This window comes from Poecilia mexicana, unplaced genomic scaffold (assembly GCF_051168715.1).
Source record: "Poecilia mexicana isolate PSO_F unplaced genomic scaffold, ASM5116871v1 scaffold_11, whole genome shotgun sequence".
Lineage (NCBI taxonomy): Eukaryota > Metazoa > Chordata > Actinopteri > Cyprinodontiformes > Poeciliidae > Poecilia > Poecilia mexicana.
In genome coordinates, this window is record NW_028263380.1 from 16,416,454 (window position 1) to 16,443,584 (window position 27,131).

At 37.4% G+C, this 27,131-nt stretch overlaps 2 protein-coding genes across 2 annotated transcripts; one reads left to right on the plus strand and one right to left on the minus strand.

The window, feature by feature from the left end:
- Positions 1 to 265: 265 nt before the first annotated feature.
- Positions 266 to 13,502, minus strand: dgat1a (diacylglycerol O-acyltransferase 1a). The gene is made up of 17 exons (XM_014985437.2): positions 12,946 to 13,502; positions 9,390 to 9,477; positions 6,801 to 6,841; positions 6,369 to 6,454; positions 5,768 to 5,820; positions 5,394 to 5,499; positions 5,057 to 5,185; positions 4,730 to 4,804; positions 4,267 to 4,370; positions 4,141 to 4,179; positions 3,707 to 3,748; positions 3,511 to 3,555; positions 3,221 to 3,333; positions 2,722 to 2,787; positions 2,540 to 2,627; positions 2,160 to 2,222; positions 266 to 2,074 (listed from the first exon to the last, which is right to left on the minus strand). The coding sequence occupies exons 1-17, from the start codon at positions 13,230 to 13,232 to the stop codon at positions 1,928 to 1,930; spliced, it is 1,572 nt and encodes a 523-aa protein (XP_014840923.2). The 5' UTR covers positions 13,233 to 13,502; the 3' UTR covers positions 266 to 1,927.
- Positions 13,503 to 15,277: 1,775 nt separating this feature from the next.
- LOC106916853 (TBC1 domain family member 20) lies at positions 15,278 to 26,522 on the plus strand. The gene is made up of 10 exons (XM_014985438.2): positions 15,278 to 15,531; positions 16,480 to 16,534; positions 16,799 to 16,929; positions 17,305 to 17,385; positions 18,205 to 18,391; positions 18,482 to 18,583; positions 19,347 to 19,488; positions 20,749 to 20,933; positions 22,923 to 23,032; positions 24,534 to 26,522. The coding sequence occupies exons 1-10, from the start codon at positions 15,462 to 15,464 to the stop codon at positions 24,698 to 24,700; spliced, it is 1,230 nt and encodes a 409-aa protein (XP_014840924.2). The 5' UTR covers positions 15,278 to 15,461; the 3' UTR covers positions 24,701 to 26,522.
- The last annotated feature ends 609 nt before the right edge of the window (positions 26,523 to 27,131 follow it).

Sequence of the window (27,131 nt, forward strand, 5' to 3'; positions counted from 1 at the left end):
TAAATAAACATGTCCATTACTTCGTCCTTAAAAATGTTTGAGCAACTATAAAATTGAAAAAAATATAAAAATTGGGATTGTATAATAAATTCCACCTTCAAGTAATTATTTCCACTTTTATTTAAACTGCCACTTTTAAATATTTTGTGATATTTGGCAGATTGTTTTCTCCCCTCTTTAGTGTAATTGGGAGTGTTTAATCAGTACTTGTATTAGTTTAAATGCTGGAAATCCAGTTTGCATTTAAAATACTAAAAACAAAAACTTGAGAGCAGATATCTTTAATCAGAAAGATTTTTCAACTGAAAGATAAGAAAATTTACAAAACAGTCGTTTTACCTAGACTTCTTAACACGGTACGAACAAATCTGTTAAGAAATTCATTCATTTTACAAGTTGTATCCAATAATTCAGTCAAAACTCCTCAACTAAAATTACCTCTGGTGTGTTTCAGTCAAACCAAACGACCGCAAACTTTCCCATCTGTACCTCTGGAAAGATTTTTCTTTTCTTTTAGATTTACCTTGCTGCCAACATTTAGTCAGATTTGGCACAAGTGGATCAAAGTGAGCCAGGATGTTATTCTCAATATTCCCACTGTGTTCTGAAATACTCCAAAAACAGGATTATTGCATTGCAATTAAATTCAAATCTTATTTTCCCCAAATAAATTACAAAACAAAACACTATTTAAATCACAGCTCCTGAAAGTTTTGGCATAACTTATAATTTAAATATTTACTTACAGCAGGCACTTGTTTCTGATAGAGAAATCTAGCAGGTTTTTTTTCTGAAACTAGGTGGGAAAGAAATGTAAAATTATATTTTAATTTGCTGCAAAATATTTGCAATTAGATCAAATACTGTAAGAACTCTTCTGCTTTTATCATAATACTAGGAAACTTCAACATGTCAGAATATAACTTAATCTAACAATTTTTCTAAAGAATTACATAACTTAAGACGGTACATTCATAGAAATCTATTGCTTTTTTCCCCCCAATAGCATGCATCTCAATAAAGTGCAAAAATATCATTGGTTTAAATTATAAGAACAAGAAAAAAAATGTCACTGCAGCAAAATATAACAGAACATTTTTTTAAAGCATGAAATCATTGGACAGGTAAAATGATGTGCAGACCACAGAGGAATCATAAAGCAGAGTCATGATTGGTTAAGTTACTCCACATTATTGTCCTTGGTCCATTCAGTTCTTCTGGGAAGGGATGCCTGGTCCTTATAAATCATTATTATAAAGATAATTTTAACAACAATAATAATATATAATACTGTATTGCACAAATAGGATGAACATTATTGGAATTAAAGGTAAATTGTGGTCAACGTCAAAACCGGGACACCTGAAGTTTTAAGCTTCTTAGCCACTTACACAGAAGCAAATCTCATTTAAAAGAGGCAAGATTCACTTCTGGATGCGTTTGCCTGGCAGTGGTTCACATTTATTGCACCTGGCGAGTGTAATAAGTTTTCAAAGCGGAGCGCCGTCCTTTCAAAACGCTCAAGTCTAGAAAATATGGATTTCAACTCAGAGGTTCGCTAAGTGCATCTTTGGTGGCGCTTACAGAATTGGAAGCAAATATCTGGCTTCAAACAAACAAAAACAACAAAACGGGGAATTCCTTCCTTTGACATTCATCACAGAGCTGATTCAGTTCGAGTCCAAGATCAAATCACAAAAGATGAAATGAACAGATGGTGGCGCTGCTTCGTGAGGTTTAGTTTGATTGGAGGTTGACAAAAGGTGAAAAGTTTAACACTTTCCTGTCACATAAATGTCCTTCGTTGTTTCCCCGACATGTTGTGGTCCTGTCCCCTCAAAGTGCAAAAATTAAAGCAGGAGAGTCACTTGCTTTACAGTTTCCTTTCGGCTCATCTCAGTTTTCCCCCCACCCCCACCTCCCTGGGCTATTTAGTGCTTCCATGATGAATAACATAGTAGTCATGGAAATACATCAGCACTGCAATGGGCTGCCCAATGATGAGCGAGAGCCAGACGGCCGCGTTGCCGTAGTTTCCGTTCAGGTAGCGACCCACAAACCAAGCCAGAGGAACCTGCGGGGAGGAAAAGTGGGAATAAGTGGAAACCAGAGAGATATGAAAACAAACAAACAGAAATAAATGATTCCGAGTGTTTTACCTGAGCCATCATTCCCATAAAGGCCCAAAGTCTGAACATCTTCAGAGGAATGCTAACCAGGTACTGAGGAGAGAGAATCCAGATTAAATGGGCTTTAGAAACGACACACTCTCCTTTAAGGCGTCGACGTGGAATGAATTAGTCTACATCTATTTATTATTTTGCCAACATGTTAAAATGTTATGGGCTCTTAATGCTAAGAAATGTTCTGTAACATTCAACATAACAGAAACTTTCCAGCCAGTCATTTTGAAGTTATTTTCCTAATTTCAGTCAGACTTTTTTGTTTCTGTCTGAAAAAAGCTTTTCATTAGCAGAACTGAAGGGATAAAAATAACATTTACATAAAAATATCCAAGGAGAGAAAAATTGTCTCTTACCTCATGGAAGAACGCAGAAACTAAGAAGACAGCAGTTTGAGCCAGAAACTTGTTGGTCCCTCTTTTTAGCATCGGCTTGTAGAAATGTCTGTAAAACAGGCACAAACACACAATTTAATTTAGCCAACTAATAACACACTTACACACGGCGTTAACTTAATACCCAGGAGTTTTGACCTCACCTCAGGCACCATTTGTGAACAGGGATATTCCAGTTAGCCCAGAAATATGTGACGGTCTCCGAGTTCCTGAAATGGGACAGAAAGGAAAAGTCATGATTTATAAAACCAGTAGACGCGAATCAAACACCATATAATGTTTTCTAAAAATGTTTTTGTGATTGACAACTACAACAACAATAAATAAAATCTGAAATTAATTAATTTTAATCAGAAAGGAAAGTTGAACAGAGATTTTATAACGATTATATTATTTTTCTTCTTTTAGAAAATTTAGAGGCATTTTATTTTTCTACTATGCATCTACATCAAGCTCATACTTTGCAAGCCAGTGTCAAACACCAGGTTTTAATAATTATAAGAGCTCAAAGAAAAACAGAGATCTGGGTTAGCAGAGTAAAAGTCCGATTGGTGCCGATGTGTTTGCACATTTTATACGTTGGCAAAATCAAGTGTTTAAATTTGCACTTTCAGCTCAAACGTGAACATAAACTCAACTCACCACCAGTCCCTGTAGAACTCCCTGTCTCCAAACTGCAGCAGTTCTGCCACAAAATTCATAGAGGAATGGAAAAACCAGTAAAAGAATATCAACCATATTAGATGGTTGGGGACCTGAGAGAGGAGAGCAGGGAGGAGTTTGGGTTGGTTAGGTCACACCAACACATCCTAATAACAGAGAATATCAAGCAGGGATGTTGTCCTGCATTAAAAGATATTCTTAGCTTAAATACTATATTTTGTTATTTATTCATTAGTCTGCAAATTTTAAGGTTCTGCGCTGACACTCACTGCTAACTTGAGCAATCGCTCCACCATCCGAGAAAAATCCATTTCCTGCAACAAGCAAGGAAGAAAATATTAACACTTAATATCAGGGATTACACTTTTTATATCCTGTATACAAGAGATAACCATCTTATATGGTTAATATTCCAAAAACTGTTAAATAATAATAATTGTGTCAGTAGACAAACGGTGTACATACCCGGAAAGGTTTCATAGAATTTTGAATTGTGGGAACCATCCACTGAAAGAGACGTATTTTAATTAATTTTGTTTAATTTCAGTCGGTAAATCAATAAGTATGATAGAAAATGGTCAGAAATGCCTCTTTGTAGGAGGAAAAGTGAGTATTTCTACTGTTGAAACTGAAGTAAAAAGTCATAGTAAGTGGTTTATTCAGACTGAAAGTAAAACTCAGGTTCAAACTGCAATGCTGACTCAAAATTAAGAACAATTTGAACCTGGACAGAACAGGTCGACCACAAAAGCAAACAAAAATATAGGTCTGTGATAAAAATGTTGCTTCTGTTTTTTATTTTGCATATTAGAAGGTTGTATAATCACATTAGACCTTTCATGTTAATTTGTGAATTTGTGTTATTCTTATGCTGTGACTAATATAAAATTCAATCATACCTGCTGTATCAATCCCACCAACAACTGCATAAGAAAAAGCTGGAAAAGATGAGAAGTCATGAATGAAACGAAGGCTTCACACAGCTACACCTGCTGTGGTTTATAATGTTACAAACGTCTTCTCACCATTTCGAAAAGCCGCCTTATCAGGAACCGTTTACGTATCCGTGGAGATCGAGGGAAGTTGAGCTGGTAGCACAGAGTTGGGGCAAAAACAAAGTAGTACATGTCTGAAGACAAACAAACAAGTCAGGTCAACCGGTTATCCAACACTAAAGAAACAAAAGAACAAGTTCACTTGATTTCTACTTAAACTCTGAGGATTGTCGTGTTCTGGATGACTAAATATCTACATGTCAAATATTAACCAGATTAAATATTTGCTCCATCTACAACTGATGCGATGTAGTAAACTGATTTGTACCATTACTATCTGCATCTGATTTTGGAGTCAATGTAAAAAGACTTATTAATGTTAAACTGGAACAATTTAATAAAACTGTTCATCTTTGGGCAACAAGCTTCAAATACATGCCAGATGTTTCATGTTTCATGTAAATGTTTCTGCCTTGCCTGGATTAAAACGTACCTCTGTGTGTGAGGTTTCCTGGGTAGGAGACCAGAGAGTGAACTGCTGAGCCGTTTGACTGCTGAACATCAGGACCTACAAACAGAAGGAGAGAAAACGGACTGAATTTAGGGATTACTACTCTCATCGGTCTAAAGTAAATTTATAGAGTCCAAACAATAAAAGGTTGCTTCTTTTATTTACTCCACGCTCTCTTTCCTGCACCACCATTAAGTAGGAAAGCTCTTTAACAAAATTAAACTCTGCTAAATAGACAAACGCCTCTCTTGGCTTACTTCTCCAGTCAGGATGCTTTATTTACTCGTCAGTGAATGCAGATACACTTACATGAATATGATCGCGTTAGGCTTTTGGCTTTGGCTTGTCTGATCTCTCTGCACCACCTGTTGGCGTCCTGATAAGAGTAAAGCTTGAGAAACAGCACAGTGTAGATGCCTAGAGAAAAAACACCACCCACTGACAGACAAGGACACGACCATTAATAAGAGGAGTAAAAAAATGAAAGTATATACACTAAAAAAAAAAAATCTATTTGGCCATATTCATGGTCAAAATGAAAAATAAGATAACTTCTATGATTTTAAAGTAAAATGACACGCATGATAAACATTAGTACCAAAGATTAAAGGTTAGAGTTGGTGTCTTATTGTGCATTTAAACACACCTGGGGTCATGGAGGTCACAGAGAGGACCGTGGCAGAGGAGAAGGTCAACATGAACGTGAGGTTGAAAATGTGAAGAATCCTTCCGGTAGTTTCAGAGATCGTACCCTGGCAAACATTACAGAGAATATGCATCTTTTTTTCACTTTTGCCATAGTAACAATTAAAGAGTTATCAGCTGTGAAAATGAAGTTATGCAGGTCAGAGCAGTCATAAATATGAGCACTGCTGGGCTAATAAAGCACATCGTGAAATGCCATAAAAGGATAACTCAATCCCGTTTACGATGTCTGGGAACAATAAACGAGCTTAAGGAGTTAAATGAAAATGTGTGTTAAATGAAAAAGAGCCCATGTAGATCATTATATGGACCTACCACTGCCAGACGCCTCTCTACGTACAAGGCTGTCAGGATGAACAGGTTGGACGCTAAAACAAATAAGAGGAACAGTTTCATGAGCTGCAACAATACATGAATACCAAGACTTACCAAAACACACTGATTATAGCATGGAACGTACAAGTAAAGCTTTTCCTTCAGCTACGTTTACAATAACCAACATCTCACAAAAACAACTAGCAGTGAGAAACAGCTACAGATCTCAGTCTGATAAACTGAATTCGAAGATCTCATAATGACTGGACTGATTGGATTAGACGTTTCAGGATAGAAAATGTACAACTTTGTTTTGTAAAGTGTCTGCAAGTGTCATTTATTGTCATTTTGCTACTATAAATAACACATTTTAGGTTTCAGGTCAGACTAAATTAATCAAATCTTTGTGCTTTAAATAAAATTTGATCCGTATTTTGCATTTCGTTTGCGTCTCATATCATGAGCTCCAAAGATACACTGTGATGCCAGATGAGAGCTGAAACACAAATGTAACTAAAAAAAAACTTCTTTGTATCATCTGTAAATACTAAAGTGTAGTAATTTTAATTTCCATTATATCAATAAAACGGAGGCTTCATACCAATGATCAGGCAGGCTGCTGGCCAGCTGTAGGGGTCCTTTAAGAAAAGAGACACGACTTGGATTGGATCTACTAGGATGCCGTACCTGGAGGAAGAAAACAAGATCGTTTTACAGCCATGTGGTTAAATCAACTGAAAGAGACTGGACGAACGGGCGCCCCAGCACCCAGCCACAGGACTAAGAGTCATTAGTCTCTGTAGTGCTGCAAGTTTATATTTCAGGGAAACAGGAAGTCATGGATTACAGTACTAATTAAAATGTTATAGTGATTCAGATTAGTTTGAAATTTCTGTAAGTTGAATTTATTTTATTACAATTGTTGCAGTGACATTTGCTGGACCCTGGGAGTAAATGGAAGTCCAAACATGTTTGCGTACATATATCTATATATTTCTACACATATGTGGCTTCTGTGTTTGTGCACACTCACTTGATGATGTTCTCCAAGAAGAGTCGTGCATTACTGAGCACCTACAAGGAAAAATAGAAAAGCAAAAGATAAGAAGCAATTCACGTCAAAGAAAAGGAATCAAAAATGCTCAGCTTTAAATCTCCTGATCGTTGTTTTCGAATCTATTAACTCTGGTCAGATCTGCCTGCAGACTGACCCGTTTTTCTTTCACTGTATACAGAGTCAGGTATTGTTCTAAGCAAGAACAGAAAAGTAGCTTAACAAGACCAAACAGTACCTACCCATAAAACACACAAAGAGGAAGAGATTACAGGCTGAGTGACATCTGTCAAAATCAATCACATTTGTTTCACACCTAAACGTGGCAACAAATCCCTGCAGCTGCTCCCTCTGCTAGCTAAAATCACTTTATGATATCGTTAAGCAATTAAGTTCAAGGTTCAGCTTCACCTTGTAGGATATAAAACTGACTGCAGAAGTACAGTGTGTAAGACGCATGCACACCATTTTTAGATCTGTCACGGTTTCTATAAGAGAGTTTCTGAATGAATGCATGATCAGAGGCATGACATAATCATGTTAAAGAGGATATTCTATGGTTTGAATTCAATAATGTCCTTTGTCCGAACTGCTAACCTTTGCCTTAGTAAGCTTCGAGATAAACGAGGTTCATCGTGAATGAAGGGACTATTGGCCTTTGTGAAGCAAAATGATTGCAAAACGGGTTCTCGCAACAGTCCAGCTGTACCAGTGTGTCCATCACTCTCCAAAAGCACAGAGAGGTTAGAGAGTGAGGGGAGGTCGACTGAAGTAAGTGAACAGCAGGAATACTGACACTTTTACAACACGAGTGAAATCAAGGGGAAGCTTTTTTTTCATTAATTAGCTGTTAGCTAAAATCCTCAAAATGAACAAATAGAAATACTTGAAGCATATTACTTTGAATTACACTTTTTAAATACTTTAGTGAGACAGATTTGTTTAACATTACTATAAGAAGTCAATGACACAGTGCAAAATTTAATATGTAATTTATTTTAATAAAAAGTGCAAAACAGTCAGATCAATTGCACAAGTTTATAATTTGATTAAATTAGTTGCTATGCATAATGTTTGCAATACTTGTGACAAACTCCCCCCCCCCCCCCCAAATGAATCCAACTGCACCAGAAATGCAACACATTTTGATGAGAGAAAGTATATTTCAGTGCCTTTAGATGATGAGACAAAACAGGTTTTAGTGGCAGGTAGGATAAAAATAGGAGATACTAGAGTTGGATGAACTTTATCCTACTGACATACAAATATGATTTGGAGAAACAATTCAGCTTCTAAAGGCTGAATTATCAAAGATTTTGTCTGGTTAGGGGAAAAAGGGAAGTTTTATTTTGGTCTGACCTGGTTTTCCTGTTGATCTCTTCTTTCATCTCATCAGGGCTTAATCCCAATTCATAAATAAAACCTATGCGTTCTCACAATGATTCTCCATTATTCCCCAGCAATCACAGAAATACAACAGAACGACAAGCACGGATTTCTGGTATTCTGATATGTTTATACTCAAGGATAAACACGCATAACATCCAATATTTCCTCTGTGGAAACTTGCACCTCTGCAGACGACTTCCTTGGAATATAGCCAATGGCAGTAAAAAGCAAATTAGCCAACAAATAACATTCACTCAGTTACAAGACATACAAGTTAAACCCTCTGTAGTTTGACTTGTAACCCTCTGAACAAAGACTCTCTCTAAAAAGCGTAAGCAAAGCCAGGTGGTGACGGCAAACAGCATAAAACATGGTTGTCATAGAGATATAAACATTCAAAATAGGATTATTTTAGTCGGAGTGCAAATTAGGGTTGGTTTTTAGAAAAACTTTGGAAACAATTTCCTAGAAGCAGCTTGTGATCCTCTCTGGGCGATACTTTTGAGCCAAAGATTTAGGAGGATTAAACAAATAAAAAGGTAATCCCTAATTACTGACAAAATTAGCAATTATTTACTCTCCCTCTCTGCATGGCTGAGGTTTTCAATATTTAGCTATATAAATAAGACTTTTAGCCATTGATTTATAAAGTACACCACTTCTATTACTGATTTTTATTATACGTTACTGTAGGTGATCAGTTCAGTTAAAAACACACACAAAAATCTGTGTAATATAATAAACCGTAACAGCAGCAGCACCTCAATACATTTTCTGTTGAGGAAATGTGAAATTATGACATCTGAACACTGGCACTCGCCAATTTGTCTGGAATGGCATCAAATGCAAGTGCAATATTTTGAAGTGATAAAATACTAAACTTTGACATTAATAAAGCAATCAAACATGCCATCGAAATAACATTAACTCCTTATAATTCATCTTAATGCTGTCTGGTATGTAGTGAAAATTGGTCAGAGCAGCACATTTTCTCAGTCACTGTTTGTCACTAAATGCAGCTTGCATTTTTCAATGGACACACTGTTTCGTCTTAATATCGCCAGAGTGTTTCTAAGCCTGCTTGAAACAGCATCTGTAATTGCCACATGTGGTGCAAAGACACCACATGTGGTGGGCATTGACAGAAACATCTTTCAATGCCCACACAGTTTTACTCACCAGCATGACAACACACCAGTTTAGGATTCCTCTGTAGTTGCTGTAGCCGCTGGCTGAGCTTAGGAGAGATTCCTGTAGGACATGGCAGCTGCAAAACAAAATGGAAATAAAACTTCAAGTATTTTGAGTAAATGTTTGGTTTAATGATTAAATACCCAGTGATTACATTATCTGTCAAAGTTTCCTGAACTCATCAACAATAAGTAAATAGAAAAGGTAACATTGTCATTAATAGAAAGACACCAGAATTTGACTGCGTTCACCCTGCAGCCTGAAATGATCCAATTCCGATTTTTTTTTGTGTGTGTGTGTTAAATCGTTTTTTGTTTTTTGCCGTGGCCATTCATACTGCCAAATAAATGCAACCTGCATGCGTTCTGCAGTGAACAGGCAAACGACCTGAAAATGTCCCGCATGCCCAGTAGAGGGCGCTATAGCGTCAGCGTTCTGCCAACTGCCATAAAAAGAAGAAGTGCTCAATGTTTGCGGAAGTAAATATGGAGGCTAACGGTGGAGCTTAGCTTACACATTTGAAGTTGTTGTCCAACCGGAGCAGCACATTAACAACTTAATCCCCATTATAGTTCGTCATGGTTGTTTTTTTTCACGCTTGCGCTTATCAAGACACAGAATAGTGACGTTCAGTTCAGATGAATACGACCGGGTCGCACTTGAATCGGATACGTATCGGATATGGATCGCATTCGAAAAGAATCCGACTTGTGCTGTTTAGACTGTCATGAAAAGATCAGATACAGGTCACATTAAGTCAAAAAAAATCGTAATTGGGTCACTTCAGCCTGGAGTGTGAACGCAGCCTTTGATATTCGAAATGTATCGGATTCAAATGTGATCTAACTTCCAAGTCGCATTTGTCCGAAATGAACGTCACTGACACTCGACAAACGTCTCTATTCTGTGTCCTGACACGTGCAAGCAGGAAGAAAAACATCAATCATGGCGGAGTGTAATGAGGATCAAGTTGTTAATGTGCTGCTCTGGTTGGACAACAACTTTAAAATCGTAAGCTACTTCCGCAAACACTGAGCACTGCTTTTATGGTGGCTGGCAAAACGCTGGACACTTTCAGGTCATTTGCAGTTCACACAGGGGAACACATACAAGTCTAACATATCTGGAAGTGTGAACTATGGAAACCCATTTCTGCCATGAAAAAAAATAAAAGACCAACAGGAAATCATAATTTCGACTTTCAAAGTCAAAATTTTGGCTTTGAAAGTCGAAATTATGACTTACAAAGTCGAAATTATGATTTCCTGTTAGTCTTCTATTTTTTCTTCCATGGTGGAAATGGGCTTCCACAGCCTTGGCCAAAAAAAAGAAAAAAGAAAGTAAGAAAGAAAAGAAAAAAAATATCAGATTTGACAAAAAATAGAATTGGGTCACTTTAGACTGCAGTGTGAATGTAGCCTTTGTGACTCAATGTAATTAACATTGAAATCATTGTTTTGTATCCAACATATTCTTCTATGCATTCTCTGTATTTATTCAAATACTCTTGTTGAGAACTATTCCCCCGTTTTATTTTATGCAATATTTACTCAGGTAGACCATATTGATGATTTTGAACTTCTTTCTTCTTCAAAAACACAGATTCTGCTCTGCTATCCTTTTGGTAACTCAGTCATGTTGTACTTGCCTGATTAGGAAATCATTTTCCCTGAATGAGTAACACCCCGCAATCCAATATGGGTTCCAACCACTGCAACAGGCAGTCAAAGAGTTGTGAAAATGTAGGTCAAAGGGTGTGATCATGAAAAAATTGAGTAAACTTAGGCTTTTCATCAGTCAGATTTTTTCCCCCACAATTATACATGAGAAAGAACAAAAAAAGGTGTTACAAAAGGACTAGACATCTGAAAGGAAATTAGTAACAGAACTCACTGAGCTGTTTTTCACACCTTTTCAGTGTGCAAACCTTTCACACACTGAAAAGGTGAAAAGGTTGAAAGCAAGATTAAAACACATGAAACAGGATGACTCTCTCCCTCACACTAAAACCTCATAGCAAGTAAGACAATGACCTAGTTTCAAGGTTTCCTGTGTTACTAGAATTCACATCGCTTAGTATGACACCACATTATTAGTCAGGCTCAATTCTTTACACTTTGTAGATACATATTCAGCATAAAAATGACTTTTTAAGGAGTCTGGCATGTCTGACAAAAAAAAAATCTCATAGTTGTTATTTAGCCATCTTGAGGTTATTTCTTGTCCAAACATGTCTTAAAATCAATTTTACAGATTCAGATGCATCTCTTAGATAAGTGACAAACTTATCACGACAGTAAATCAATATTAGTGCTTTGATACATTTTCATAATTTATGTTGGATTAAAAATTACTAAAGCACATATTTTCTCTGCCGTGTGATGTACCCAGAAAAAGACATTTAATTTAGTGAACTAGTAGCTGTGACACATGGGTTTTAATTCTTTTTGCAACTAAGCATCTCAAAAGTGTTTGGCCACATTTCCTCAAATATGAGTGGCAAAAGGAAAGCCATTTTTAACGAAGAAAAGCCATAAGTAGACAGCAAACATCTGGAAGAAGCTGCTCTGTGCAGAGGAAAGGCAACTCTACAGATTACTTTAAATACATCACTTCAACTGTCAAGCATGATGGAAGCATCACACTGTGAGGATGCTTTACGTTAACATGGACAGAGCAGAGTCAAGCTAAACATGAGCAACGCTGGGGCAGGTGATCAGATTCCAGCTAGGGGTTGAGGTGTTAAACCAAGAGAAATGGGGGCATTTCAACAGGGATTTCATCACAATATTCAGTAGTACTATCAGAATAACACATTTTCTTGATATCCCTGAGCCCAGAAAGACAACAACCCTCATCCTGCAGCCAAAGCAGCAATAGAGTGGCTTAGATCAAATTACATTTGCATGTTAGAATGGCCCAATCAGTGTCTAGGCCCAAGTCCAGCTGAGAAGTGGTGGTCAGACCAAATTAATTGTACTTCCAAGGTGCTCATCATTCAATCTGATTCAGCTGTTTAGTGAAGAAAAGTGGGCAAAAATGTCAGTTCCTCGATGTGAGAAGCAGGTAGAAACATAACCCGTAAAACCTGGAGATGTAATTGCTGCAATTACAGAAAATGACAAAAAAAAAAGATGACGTCAGGATTTTCATTTATAAAAACAATATATTCTGATAAAAATGTACGCAATGTTGTTAAATGCAAGAAATAAAGAGAGGAGAGGAGTTGGGAAGGTTAAAATCAGTCTACAGACTTCTAGGATGAGTGGGAACATTAGTCTGATGGGTCTCTGTTGGAAACTATTGGCCCCATTTATTTATTATAAACGAAACAATCATTAATTGGGCGGCTCCAAACACTCAGAGATGTACCCCAAATTAGCTTAATACCACAAATCCCCAAGGAGGCAGAGGTGCATACTTACACCTAATATGATGTACAGCATGTTTACAGATTGAATTAAAACGGATCTAAACATTATTGTTTTACTTCGTCGCCTACCGTAGGACCGTGACCGTGTTTTTGTAAAAGACCGACGATTACCTGAGTCTGTCGTTGATATCTTCCACCGCACTGCTTTGCTTCCTCGGACTGTTACGGGACTGCTGCTGCTTTTTCCCCGTCTCTTCTCTGCCCACATTCCCATTGTGACTGGCGTGCTTCTTGGAAACCTCCGGCGCCGCTGCTTTGACTCCAGCGGGATTCTGTGGAGGTTTCCCCCCGGCATCATGCACCTTGGTGCCGTTGGCTTGTTTCACGCTGGCAGCTCCTCCACCGCCGGAGCTGGTAGTCCTCCTCTTGCGTGCTGCGGGCCCCTTCGTGTCGCTCATTTCTGCGAGATTCAGTCACGCAGTTTCTATCTGCCAGACATTGCTAATACATAACTGTCGTCGCTCCTTTTTTCTCTCTTTGTCAGCAGAACAAACAGCAGCTGAGCACTTCCCTCCTTGGAGCGCTATGCCAGTGCTAGTATAGAAAAAAAAGAAAGAAGCGCTTTATTAGGCTACCACTAAAGCTCAAGGTGCGTTTGACTCTTTTCGGTTGCCAGACCTTCGTTTATTAAGCAAACATCCCCCTATCTGGCTTGACGCGTTGACCAACTTCCGCATTTGAAGCAGTTCTTTCGCAAGTTATTTCCTTATCTACATGAAAGATTAGCGCTGCCAGCAAGCTTTTAATTATACGTAGTAGTACTTTTATCAAATCATGACTGCTTTCTCAATCTTAAACCTATTCTTTTGCTTGTTTTTAATGGAACATTACAATTTTGTCTTAAAAATGTCTACCCCACTATCTCACTTTTAAGACAGTACAATTATTTTTCACCAAGCAAAATTATATTTTTATGCTCCTGTGTATAAAAACAGTGCAGATTCAGATTTATTTATTGTCATACAGTGAAATAAAATGACAATCTTCAGGACCATGGCTACTTAGAGGCATAGACAACATAAACTAAACATAAAGCTTAGTATAAGCTTAACCTGAAAACTGAAGCTTAGATTAAAACTTAACCTAAACTAAGGTCACTAGAGGATGGTCTTTCTCACTGAAATGTGCATCAAACTGTGCATAGAAAATATGCAGTTCATCAGGGATTAAGGGAAGAGTCAGAAGCAACACACTGAATCTTTAAATTACTGATGCATTTAAGCATTGAAATAATAGAAACATAATTTCATTTTTTTTTATTTTTGCATTTTTTTCTGACAAGCTGCACACTAAAAAGTGGTAGAGTTTGTATTTTTTCCTTCACTCTTTAATTTTTTTGTGTATTCTTGGAAGAGAAAAAACTAAAAGAATGAGCAAAGTATTTTTGTTTAACATCATCAATTAACATCAGTGTCTATTTGGTTTACATGATAGGAAAACACGTCATTGAATTCTAGAATTGAAAAATTAAACTAATAATATTGATTACTACAAACCCCATAAATCTGCCTGTTTATTTTCTTTGCTACAGTAAACAGTACACTTCAGTTTCTTAGCCATTTGAAATATACATTGTCATATTTGATCTTGATGTGCACTAAGAGTCCAAACTGGCAGAGGGTTCATATCCAAATCTTGGGCCTGATGTATCATGATACCCTCAGATAATAAGCATTGCCTCAATGCAAATAACAATCTGTCTCATTAGTCTGAACCCTGAACCCTACTAAACTGTTTATCTAAAGGTAAACTGTGAAGTCGTCTGGTTACAGAACATTTCCACTTGAGTTCTGCCTCTATAAGATGATATAATGTCTATAAAACTCAGCTGCGCCTTTGTAAAAAGTTGATATTGGTTTCCATTAATTTCACAGTAAACCAGACTGCAACAGCATATGACTATAAATGAGCAAAGCCAGTGTAGCTTAATGATAGCTTCTCATGAAATGCTGCCTGGTGCCTTGAAGACCAAGCACACTTAGCAGGATTTTATGGCATTGTCATTAATGCTTTGAGAGTTCCTGTAGACTCATTTGTTTTCATAATATCATAGCTATATTGTTTTGCAGAAGATTTAATTGCATTGAGACATATTTTCAAAATGAATCAATGAATGAGTTTATATTCAAATTAGAGGAAACAATTACATTTACTGCTTCATTAACTAATTCATTCATTCAGTTTGTGTCCCTCACTAATAGAAGATTTTATCAGAAAATAAAAGATTGTGAGTACCTGACTTCCCTTTGAGGCCTATAAAATGTATTTGCATTTACAGCAAAGTACTTTAAAGCACTGTAAAATAGTTCCTAGATAGTTTTTATGTTATCTTCAATATTTCAAACGGGTGAGCAATCAGTAGAACTACAAATACTACAATCAAGTGAGGTTGCCTTCCGTTTTGGCAGTCAGCCAATAATATGCTTGTCACGTGATAATTTTGTCCAATCAGAGCGTGGCAGACAGGAAGTACGTTGAATAAGTCAGTAACAGCTGTAGACAAGAGCGGTTTCGTTCATATAAACACAACCGGTCCCATTTTTGTGTTTAGACACTGTTCTTATTAGCCTTTTCTGCCTCATGGTTGATTGTTTTAGTTGACTTTCGGCATTTTATACTTAAATGGGATGAGAAAACACAAGAGGAAGAAAGAAATCGGAGGAGTTGGGGGCAATGAGAATGGATCTGTTCCAAGAGGTTAGTGAAACACAAATAGCTAGCACTGTTGTATGGTTGGAAACTCGGCGCACAAATGCTTTTTTGCTAATAAAACTTGCCAGAACATTTAACATTATTTGGGTGCTGATTAAATCGAAAAGTTGACAAGTCTCATACTCGAATTAAATCTCATTTTACGTAATATATCATCAAAACCCAGTCAGGTCTGGATATTAATCTGGAGTTGACGAGTTTCTCTTCCTAGCTGGCAACAAATCATCCACAGTCGTTTCTTAACAAGATTTAATTGGAATCAAAGCAACTCTAAATGCTGCTTGCGTGGCATTCTGGGTTGTCTGGAAAAACCCTGGAAAATTACAGCTCCCATCTTCAGATATTTTATTCACAGAACCAAACCTGTCATTCGTGTCATTGTCAAGAACTCCAGACAAAAGCTCTTACATAACCTCATCATATACTGAGTCATTGTGATTCTTTGTCTGCAATTTACCTGCCACTGACATAAATCATCACAGTTTTGTTGGGAATTATTTTTCCGCATCTTATAAACAAACCCTTTAAGCACTTTTGTGCTGTTTTCTCTGTGAAGTTGGGATAATATTTTTGAGAATAAATAGTTTTTTAAGGAATATTTTGAAAAATAACAAAATGTCAAGACTGTAAAAGACAGTACCAAAACAGGAGTTGGACTTTTGTTCATTGCCATTTGTTATAAAAGAGGAAAAAAGTGAAATGGGATAAACATAATTAGCATTTTATGACTATCTAAAACAACTCCTACCTTAAAGTTCACAATGACTTCTCGAATATGGCTTTATAATTTTCATTTTGTAACCCTGTGTTTGCTGTTTTATTTATTTATTTATTTATTTATTTATTTATTTATTTATTTATTTATTTTCATGTATGCTTCTTTAATTACATCTCTGCTGGTTTCTCACTAAACCTTTTTCCCGTTTCTTACAGAATCGGATGGTGGAAGGAAACATAAGATGACCGTCATTCATCAGGCTTTGATAAGGTTGAAATCATTCTGCTTTATATCGTTTATGTACACGAGGCATGAATATCTGATCCTCTATCATGTAATTTGGCTGTGATACTAAAAACTATTATAGGATGGCTAGTCTCCTACATAATTTAGCCACATGTGGTACAATACTTTTAATTTTAGGAATTTTAGATTTCTTTATCTAAAATTAAGAAAAGCTTCACACTGTTTCATTACAATCAAACTTACTTTTTTTTTAGAGAGCTACATAATTCTTTGCTTCTGAACTGATAGGGATCCAGTGGACATTGAGGCACTGAGGAGAGCTGCAGCCGGTAACAGAGGCCTACTCACTGATGAGCTAAGGAGAAAAGTCTGGCCTAAATTACTGAACATAAACGTGTACAACCTACCACACAAACCTGGTTAGTATTCCCTTCTAAAAAACACATTTAATGACACTTAATGACAAAAGAAAATTATTTATTTTTTGACAATCACCACATAAATCAACATAGACGTTCCCTATGACATTGCAGCGGTCTGCAAACATACTTAAACCCATTGAACTTTTACACATTTTGTTTTGCTAAAGCTATTAACTTACATGTACTTTATTTGGATTTAATATGATGCAACAACATAAAGTACTTAATATTTATAAAGCGTAAGGAAAGCGTTATGTACCATTAAAAATCTTAAGTGTGGCATGGAATACAAATGCAACCTGCAACTTTCAGATTTTTATTTGTAAGAAAAAAAAAAGTTCTTTGTTAATGTAATCTTTCTTTCTGCTTCAGGTCGAGAAGTGAGGGAGAACCACAAGGACTACAATCAAGTTGTCCTGGATGTCAGAAGGTCCATGAAGCGATTTCCTAAAGGTGTGTGTGCGTGTGTGTGTGTGTGTGCGTGCATGTGTGTGCGCGTGCGTGTTACCTCTACTAACAGAAGCAAGCTGTAATTCACTGTGACGTTTATCAGGCTTCACCCTTGTACTTAGACCAACACAGAGGGTTGTCTGATAAAGTTAAATAATTAATTAGCAAAGTTTAAGTGTTGGAAGACTTAAAGGACAGAGACTGTCTTCTATTAACAAGTCTCAAGGACATTTTGAGTAAAAACTTATTGATTTTTAAAGGTTTGTGTAAATCTTACCTGAAAAATAAATGGTGTGGAAAAGATAATATCACCAGCATAGAGGTGTAGAATCAGCTCTTTTTTTTCCTGATCATTAAAGGCAATAATAACAAAAGATAATTCCAAACTTCTTTTGAAACGCTGAAGCAGTATGTGCAGAACTGTTCAGAAATGTCCACCTCCTGTTTCAGCAGCTTGTGGAACAGCTTAATGAACTTAAAGTACTTGTTGGACCACATCAGTTACATTACTGTGGAGGATTGCTTCTCTGGCGTGTCGCTTTTCCAGACAATTTTAACAATTGTGTTAAATAAATCTGTCATGTGTTTCTCATTTGAGTTGCTTTTATTTCATTTTTTATTTCTTTGTTCCTTTCTGGGTTTTTAGTTATCTTTAATTTGAATAATTGAAGGAATCATATATGATCTCTGGATGTCGAGATTACAGTTTAGCCACCAGGCATATTCTCAACTTGAATAAAAACAGAAAAAGGGTTGTTTTTTTTTCTTCTCACTGCTGGTGTTTGCATGTAGTGAATGCTTCATTCCTGTGCGGCGTTTTAGGTATGCCAGCCTCAGAGCGAGCCGTTCTGCAAGAGCAGCTGATCGACGTCATCCTGGAGGTGCTGAAGCGAAACCCGCAGCTCCACTACTACCAGGGCTACCATGATGTGGCTGTGACTCTGCTGCTGGTGGTTGGGGAGCGCATGTCCATCGCCATGCTGGACATTTTGTCCAATTTTCACCTCAGGTTAGCCTGCTTTCACAGTCATTGCTACATTAAGATTTTATTTTATTTTTATTTTTTTAAATTAAACTTTAATTTGTCTCCTTTCTGCAGGGATTTCATGGATCCGACCATGGACAGCACCAAACACATTTTAAACTACCTTATGCCCATATTGGAACAAGTTGATGCAGAGCTACACGACTTTATGGTCAGGTAAAGTAAATCACCTAAAAACTGGGATTGTTTTAGAATAACTTGCCACTAGAGGGAACCAGAGAGCCAGTCTTTAAATATAACTGAGGATGCATTATTTGTGGTCTAATTTGGGGAGTTTCAGTTAAATGTTGTGGTTTTACTGGCCTGTTTGTCTCACTGAGGTCTTTGCATCATTAAACTAATTTTGAACTTTGGACTAAAAGACAAGACGATAAAGAAAAGATTACTTCAACGTTTGGATCACTGATTTTAGTGCATTCTTCCTCTTCTTTCTTCCTGCCTTCTCATGCGTTTCTCTTCCACTTTCTTTGGTTTGTTTCTCCTCCATTTTATCTCATTTCTCCAGCTGTTCTTTGCTCATGCTTCTTGCCTTTTGTCCATCCCCATTCTTTCAATTTCATTTACCAAAACCCTCCACATATACTACTTCATTTTATTTAGGTTTCAGAAAATTTTTGAAAAACTTCACTTTCTAAATTGGTCAAAATGTACCAACTAGTAAATGCCTTAAATATAAAGATTCCAGCTAATTTGTCATTGCATGTAAAAAAAAAAAAAAAAAAAAAGAATCAGGTTTCATGTTACAACTGAGATAAGTGATAAAGATCACTTTATTTTTTTAAAGTAAGTAATCTTTGCTTAAGTTTAAGAAACGCTTGGAGCACATGTGAAATCTGCGTATAAAAAACCTGAATATAATTTCTTTCCCTGTGCCGTTGAGCAGCTTGTCTTCATCTGTTCGATGTGGCGTCTGTTTCAGAGCGGAGGTCGGAACCATCTTTGCTCTCTCCTGGCTCATCACGTGGTACGGTCACGTCCTGTCAGAGTTCAGACACACACTGAGGCTCTACGACTTCTTCCTGGCCTCCCATCCACTGATGCCCATCTACCTTGCTGCTACCGTAAGACTGCTTGACTGCTTTCGCATGCGACCTTGTCTGCAGGGCAGTTTGGTACTTTTAGTTTAAATGAAAGAAAAATCGAGTGTAAGTGACTATTTTTACGATGTTTCTCAATAGAGGCTCTGTTAAAAGCAGGAATGTTGGTGTATTGGATAATTTATGCTAAGGTTAGTTTGTTTCTTAAAATACTTTTTTAAACTTTTCAGAGTAGGAACAGTTGCTGTTGAGAATGTTTCAGTATCTACTTTTCTCTTTGTTTGTTTGTTTGTTTTTTTTTAGCTAAATAAAGGAAGGACTCTGAAGTATCTGAGACCATAAAGTAGAAATTTATTTATTCGTCCTCTAAAGCTAAGTTCAGATCGCAACATGAGGCTTGAATTGAAATAAATCTGAAATGGGGCAAAGTTGCTCCAATATGATCCTAGTGGTCATAGAGACTGGACGTATTTTGTAACGATAATGTATAAGGTGGTAAACTTTCATTCCTAGAAGGTCAGGCGTTCAGTAACACAAACATAACTGTCCTTATGCAGTAGTAAATAGAATATGTGAATGCATCATAAACAAAACACATACTTTATTTGTGTGAAACTGAGCTTCGTTTCCCATATTTAGACCCATGTGTGGTACACAAATACACATTGCAATCTAAAAAAAATAGCGTGACAGCAGATTTCCTTTCTATCTGCATGTATATTGTCTAATATCCTCGTAGGAAGGTGTTATTTTCCAGAAAAGATATCTCCAGGGCACTTCTTAGTTAAACCTGTAACTCTGCTTTCCTGTTTGTCATCACTTTTGTTCTCTTTAGTATTTCTGACTGGAGGGCCTCATTTTCAACTCATCATACTTGATTCATAGTAATTAAGAGAATAAGATGTATAAACTTACTCCTTCTTTGCTCTAGGCTACTTTTTTAACAGCTAGTTTGCTTCTTGGTGAAAAGCGGTTCATATTTCCTCCCACGTGAAACGACTTAAATTTGATCGTTGTTACGCACCCTGAGAAAAATGTTCGCAGGCAGAAATCGACCCACCAGCACAGAATTTAAATCATTAAAATAAAATGTTTTGTTTTCACAGCATGCAAAAAATGGGGACAGTTTAAGAAAGGAAAAAAAATGCAACACAAGTATTTTTGAAGAGGATAAACTCTGCCCATGCAAAAAAGAAAAGACCAAAACTTGTTGATTTACAATAAAACAAATTAAATTTAGATTCTTCTAAATGTTTGTCTTTGTTTCCCGTTTCTCTTCTTCAGATTGTGTTGCACAGAGAGAAGGAGGTGAAGCAAACCGAGTGTGACATGGCCATGGTGCACCACCTGCTCTCCCACATCCCGCAGGACCTCCCGTATGAACTCCTGATCGGCCAGGCGCAGGACCTGTTCCAGCAGTTCCCTCCGTCGATGCTGGCCAAGCAGGCTGCACTGCAGTCTGGCAAGAGGTGAAGCAACAATGATGACAGATAAAAGTAAAGCCGTTAATGTGGTAACTCTGCTCAGAGCACGTGTCTTTAGCCCTGGTGTTTAAGCTGTTTATTAGGAGAAACAACAACAGTCAGATCCATGTTTATGGCTGCTACAGTTTAATAGCTGCTTAATTAAACTGGAACACACAGCAGTAAAGTCTCCTAGAAATCACTCTGTATGGAGGTTCTGTTTTGTGTTTTTGCTCCTTTTCTCACTTTCAATTGTTTGTGTTCCAGTCAAGTTTTACGCTGATGAACTTCTTTACTTTAATTGTTCTCTGTCCCTGCAAGGCGTGAGGTTTGCTTCGTGAGCAAAATAAAACAAAACCTACTCTTCTAATCAAAGTATCCCAATTTGGCTTTTGCACATAATCTATTGCACCAAACTTGGAACTGCATGCATCAATTTTTTTGTCCAGATTATTTAAGATTTCCTTTAAATCATCATTAAACGTATGTTGCTGCCTAAATGTGAAAAATTAAGCGCATTTTGGGGAAACAAGTTTTGTTTTCTATTGCTGTTTAAATCCATTGCCTTCATACTGTGAGTATTTGGAAGAAGAGTGTAATATTTTGTTTACTTTTGTATATTTAATTGACCTGCGTAACTTTGATCAGAAGGCAGGGTTTTGCCTCCTGCTGTCTCACCACATTCCTGCATTCTTCATGCAAAGCTGAGTGAATCATCTTCTGTGCAGACAGAGTGTCTGCATAATGTCACATGAGATAACACAATGTAATTATTCTGGGAAAAGCACTCATCCCCAAATTGCCTTGCAGTCTTCATATGAGTATGTAAAAGTGTGTGTGAGTCTTTATGGGTGAATGTAGCTGTAGTGTAAAGCTCTCTGAAAACTCTAACTAGAACTGTGCTCTCTAAACTCCGTCCATTAACCACTTGACAAACATATAGGCTTAAAAAAATTACATTTGCATTTTTCTGGGCTAAATTAAGACAATATGAAGTTTATTATGGGAATGGTAATACATGAGTGAAATTATGTTATATTGATCTTATACAGCTATGGCTCCAATTGACACTTTTCAGTGTCATAAACAAACCCTCTGCTTGCTAAAGAGGATTGCTGTTTTATCTCTAAATATGAGTTTGATCCTAAATATTAACTTGTATAATTTCCACAACATATAATAGAAAAAAAACAGGCCACAAACTGAGGAAATCCTGAGATTTCACATTTTAATAAATGAAAGAAAAATGCTGTCTTTGGATTGCATGCTTCAATAAATATGCACTTTTTTATATTTTCTTTATGCTTGTTGTTACATTAGACCAAAACAGGTAAAGCATAAGCCTGTCGATCTGAATGAATTATAAAATGTTTCAACCAAAATGTTTCTCCTGTTTAAAATTTGCATTTATGCATTTATTTTTGCTAAGAACTGCCTTTTGGTTTATGTGTAAAAATAAAACATATTTTGGATAGGAGCAATATTTACTCTGGAAAGTGCGAGGTAGCTCCTTCAGTAACCAAAAGGGGGCGCTCCTAACTCACATCCCGACTCCACCACCCAGATGTGCCACAGATTTCCTGGTGTTGGTCCACACAGCGCCTTTCTCTCTTTATTATTAAGGGGAAGCCTTTTAGGCGGGCGGGGCCACTCGCTCCCTCGCTCTGCGCAGCTCTGAGCGCGTTTCTGCGTGTCAGCATCCTTCAGTGTCGCCTGAAGTCATTGTTCAGGGCGGGAAGTGACACGAGACCTTGACAGACACGCTGAAAGATACAAATGCTCAAAACATACATTAGCTTTCCACGGCTAAGAAGCACTGAGTTAGCAATTCTCCCTCTCTCTCTCATCCTCTTTGGCTCACTTGTCTTAATCTATCACTTTATCCATCAGTCCATCTTCTCATGTCACTAGACTTTAGTTTTCTTCCTTATTGATGGCTAACACTCCCTTCCCATTCATCTCTCTTTCTCTCTGCCTCTCGTTTCCTTGCATCAGCTTGTCCATAAGCAGCTTCCAGGCATTTCATCTCTCCACCCTCCACCAGAGGCCAGACTCTGTTCTCCAGCGCCTCACCAGGGCCCAGGGCTCCACCACCTCCAGACATGGTAAAAATAGTTACTGTAATCTTATTACTATTCTTCACATAGAGAGCACTCGCATATATATATATAATTTTTTTTTTTTTTTTTTTTTTTTTGGTGTGTGGAGACAGGGTATAGATGTATTGTTGCTGCACAGCCTTTGAAGGTTGAGAAAAAATGAATATTATCTGTGAAATCCTCCACGAAAATCCTTCCAGAGCTCCCAGCTTTGGGGGTTTTCCCACCTCAGTGTTATAATTCTTCAAAACAAGGCAGCAGTAAACATTTCCCCTCTGGCACGATCAATAACATGTAAACAAATGTTGTAGCACCCCCATCAAACCAATCAAGGGCAGATTTAAATATGCCAGAACAGAACAAAGAGATGCATTGCTCCCTTGTGTTCTGTGAAGATCTGAGCAGCGGCGTCTGACATGTTGTCAGTGATTTACACGGACTCGGAAATATTGTGTGGCTTCAGCTGCAGGCTGAATGCTTTAATTACAAACCTGAGGAATATAATTCCCTGCAGTTTCATCAAAATATAATCAGAAGGCAGAAAAACGTCTAAAACCAACATGTAGGTCTCACGATTGCGAACAATACTTTTGTACGTTTTAACCTTAAGCTTTAGGGAACGTTATTCAAACCCTCCCTGATAAAGTTCAATCAAACAGATTTTATATATATATATATATATATATATATATATATATATACAATTCAATACAAAAATACTTTTTTAATCACAAAAGGGAATTAAATAATGTTTTTTTAATTAATGCATACAGAGAACCAGTTTCCTTTCTGAGCAATCAGCCACTCAGTGATATTTAAGAACATTATAACTGCAGATTCATGTGCTTAATTTGTTTTTAGGGTTTTTAGGGCACAGGACACAAAGCTTTTTATTTTTTATTAATACTTTAGTTTTTGTTTTGTGATAAATTTCTCTCCTGTTCTCTCTGCTCCTGCTGTTTTTACCTTCAAAATCCTCTTTTATGGTTGTCAGTCCAGTCATATAATTAAAATAACAATTATTTTCCACATTTATTGCAACTCTGGATAAAGAGGGGTCTTTGATTTCAGTAAAACAAACTTTTTTTTTGTGCAGTAGCGTAATCTCACCCTGCAGAACACATAAACATACAGTCTCTGTGGTTTAGGAGTAAGGATTTCATAACAGTTTTTGTGGCTGTCTTGGCCATTTAATGATTTTTCTATGGCCCCTATGATTTATTTGTATATTTAACTATCGTGGTTCAGATAGACATAAAAAAAAAAAAACAAAGTCACATGATACATAAGAGCAAAAAAACCCAGAAAAAAACTCTTTCAAATAAAATGAATGCTTCAGTGTGAGATTATGATACTGTCATAAAAGATGAATTAATTTCAGGGATTTTAACTCAATAAATGTGGCCTGGACTGTTCCTTTGGTTTGGCCTTGAACATTGTGACCCCTGCATGTTTCATCATCTGACCACGTCCTCCTTGTCTGTGCTCGTGACCTTTTGACACCCAGGCCTGGAGGCTTCCCTGCCTGCAGCCCGAGGCCCGCTGCGGAGGGAGGGGAACAGGATGATGAAGATGGCGGTCTGGGGGCTCTCCGCTACGCTGGGGGCCGCCGTGTTCGCCGTGGCTCAGACCGCCATGGACTGGGGACCCGACTTGATACTTCAGCTGTTCTGATGAGGCTGATGGGAACAGGACAGGAACCCTTTTATCAAACCAAAAAGCTTTTATGAGACCTCAAATCTGCTACAGAAGGAGGTATTTTGGTGCCAAAAAGGTCATTTTCACTTTTCTGTGAAGAATCTCAAACATTTTGGTCAGTTTACATTCATTTTGTCAGATGAGACATGAAGCAAAACTTTATAGACTGAAAGAAATGGCATTAAGTAAGAAAAAAATAGGCAAAAGTGGGCATAAAAACATGCAAACTAATCAAAGGGTTTGAAAAATGCATGTAAGACACTGACATCCTGCTGATAAAGGCTGCGTCTTTCTGCCTCGCTTTTATCTGTTGCTTTGAAGCTGATTATTTCATTGATGAACTCGGTGTGTCACATCTGTTTCAGTGAAGACTCGTTTCGCTCGTTGGCTCCTCAGCTTTATATATCAAAAAGCCAAAAGTGCCCAAAGCCAGCGCCATGACACACAAACACAAATTATTAAAGAGCGGTGTTTTCTGCTGAAAGCCTCTAGTTATGAGTGAAGGAGGAGGGTTACTGCTGGATTTTTTTCTTTTTTTGCCTGTGAGCCTTGTAATAATTGCTCTTCTGCAGGTGTCAGCGAGTAACATTTACACTGGAGCTCAACACACAAAAACAAGCTGTTGCCCCCCCCGCCACCTCCTTCCCTCAAAAACATGATCATTAGACGTGGTTGGCACAGATTTCCAGCACTCGTGCTTTTTTCACGTGCATTGTAATATGTTTTTTTAATATTTTAGGAAATTTCCAATATTTTGGTGCTGGTTTTTTCCCTCCCACAGACCAACTGCTGCTGAATGAGTAAGGGGGAAGACACCACTAGTTTTTGTGCTCTTAAAATATTTAGCAGGTCTGAGCCTAACTCCAGCCTGAACGGCCGGCAACAGTGCATGAATTCCCCCAACGTGCTTTATTTTGTAGATTTTAAAGATTTATTTTTTTTATGCAACAACAACAAAAACAATTCTTTTATATTGCGTCATTACTGTTTTCTATTTGTTATTAGCAAACACAGGAAGGGAAATTTCCACCTCGGCTCCGAGCAGCTGTCAGGGGCTTTGTGGTGTTTTCCAGCGCCCGCTTTTTCTGTAACTTTCCTTCTGAAATATTCATCGGCTTTTACTTGTAGCTAAGTTGCTGCTGCTGCTGTAAATGTAACACTCACCCCTCTCCACCTGCTCTCTCATCTATAAATGTGTCACATGTTCGCTTGGCTCAATGGGCGGTCCGCCCTGTTGATTTCGGCAGCTTATTAAATCACCGTCCGAATTAGAGAACATCACCAACAGCCAGTTTCCACCCTCAGAAATTCAACCTTGAGACTCAGAATCCTGGCTTTTATCGCTGAAAATAGCTGGTAAATCAATAAATTGTTCTTGCAACATCTCTGCTGAGCCAAAAGCTAGTTAGGACTCTTGTTTATCTGACGGTAATTGAACTTTGTGTCCGAGGGAACAGAGAAAATGTCAGCTTTATTAATTAACAGGCCAGTTTGTTCTTTTCTTCTGAGTCAACTTTTCTGAGTTGAACTTTTTGGTGCACTCAGTGCCTCATTGCTGGCTGTAAGCAATTTGCAAATTTTTAAAATATATATTATTGAAGATATTCCAATAAATTACCTCTTGTGGATGTATATTTGGTAATGTTAAATTAAATGAAAAGTTTTGCACGTATAAGTTTTATTTTTGGGATGTCTCTGTGATATCAACGCTGGTACTGACTTGTGACGGCTTTTAGTACTCACGATTTTTCGGGTTGGAAAATGTTACTTAAAATAAATATGCGTTGTGTGAAATTGGGTAAGTTTCTTGTGTGTGTCTTAATTTGGCATCTTGCATGGAACGAGATGGTTGCAACCGAATAAACACTTTTATTTACTGTAGGAGACTTTGAAGGTGTAGGAAGATTTTTGTGCTGGGACCGTTAAATCTGAAAGCTAAAACTTGGTTCTGAGGGGAAGCGGAGCTTATTTACTGGGATTTTAACCCTTTCATGCATAGTGGTCACTGCAGTGGGCAGCAATCTAAAAGCCATTTTCTTGTGCTTCTTGTGGATTTTTATGTTCTAAATGCACACTACTACTGGCCATCAGCTGCAAATGCAAGAAATTATTTTGGTTAAATCCAATATGGCCGACAGACAAAAAAAGCACGCCAACCGACCCGGTCCCTTCTGTAGACGACTTTTGCAGGTAAAAAAAAAATATTGTGACATCAGATAACCCCTAAAGAACAATACTACTGATGTATTTTTTCAAATATGGACTTTGTATTTGGAGAAAATTACAATTGATCACCTAAAAAAAATTTAAAAAAAAATCCTGACAAAGGATCATAATTCATGCATGAAAGGGTTAAAGTGTGAGAGCAGCACTTCATAAGGCAAACTGAAAATGTGCACTTCTGTTT

Coding starts and splice junctions, on each gene's coding strand:
- dgat1a (XM_014985437.2), bottom strand. CDS start 13,232: ATGAGCGACACGAAGGGGCCCGCAGCACGCAAGAGGAGGACTACCAGC. Junction 4,371..4,729: donor AGGAAACCTCACACACAGAG/GTACGTTTTAAT, acceptor GTTTGTCTTCAG/ACATGTACTACTTTGTTTTT. Junction 3,334..3,510: donor AGCGATTGCTCAAGTTAGCA/GTGAGTGTCAGC, acceptor CTCCTCTCTCAG/GTCCCCAACCATCTAATATG.
- LOC106916853 (XM_014985438.2), top strand. CDS start 15,462: ATGAGAAAACACAAGAGGAAGAAAGAAATCGGAGGAGTTGGGGGCAAT. Junction 16,535..16,798: donor ATTCATCAGGCTTTGATAAG/GTTGAAATCATT, acceptor CTGAACTGATAG/GGATCCAGTGGACATTGAGG. Junction 18,392..18,481: donor TTGTCCAATTTTCACCTCAG/GTTAGCCTGCTT, acceptor TCCTTTCTGCAG/GGATTTCATGGATCCGACCA.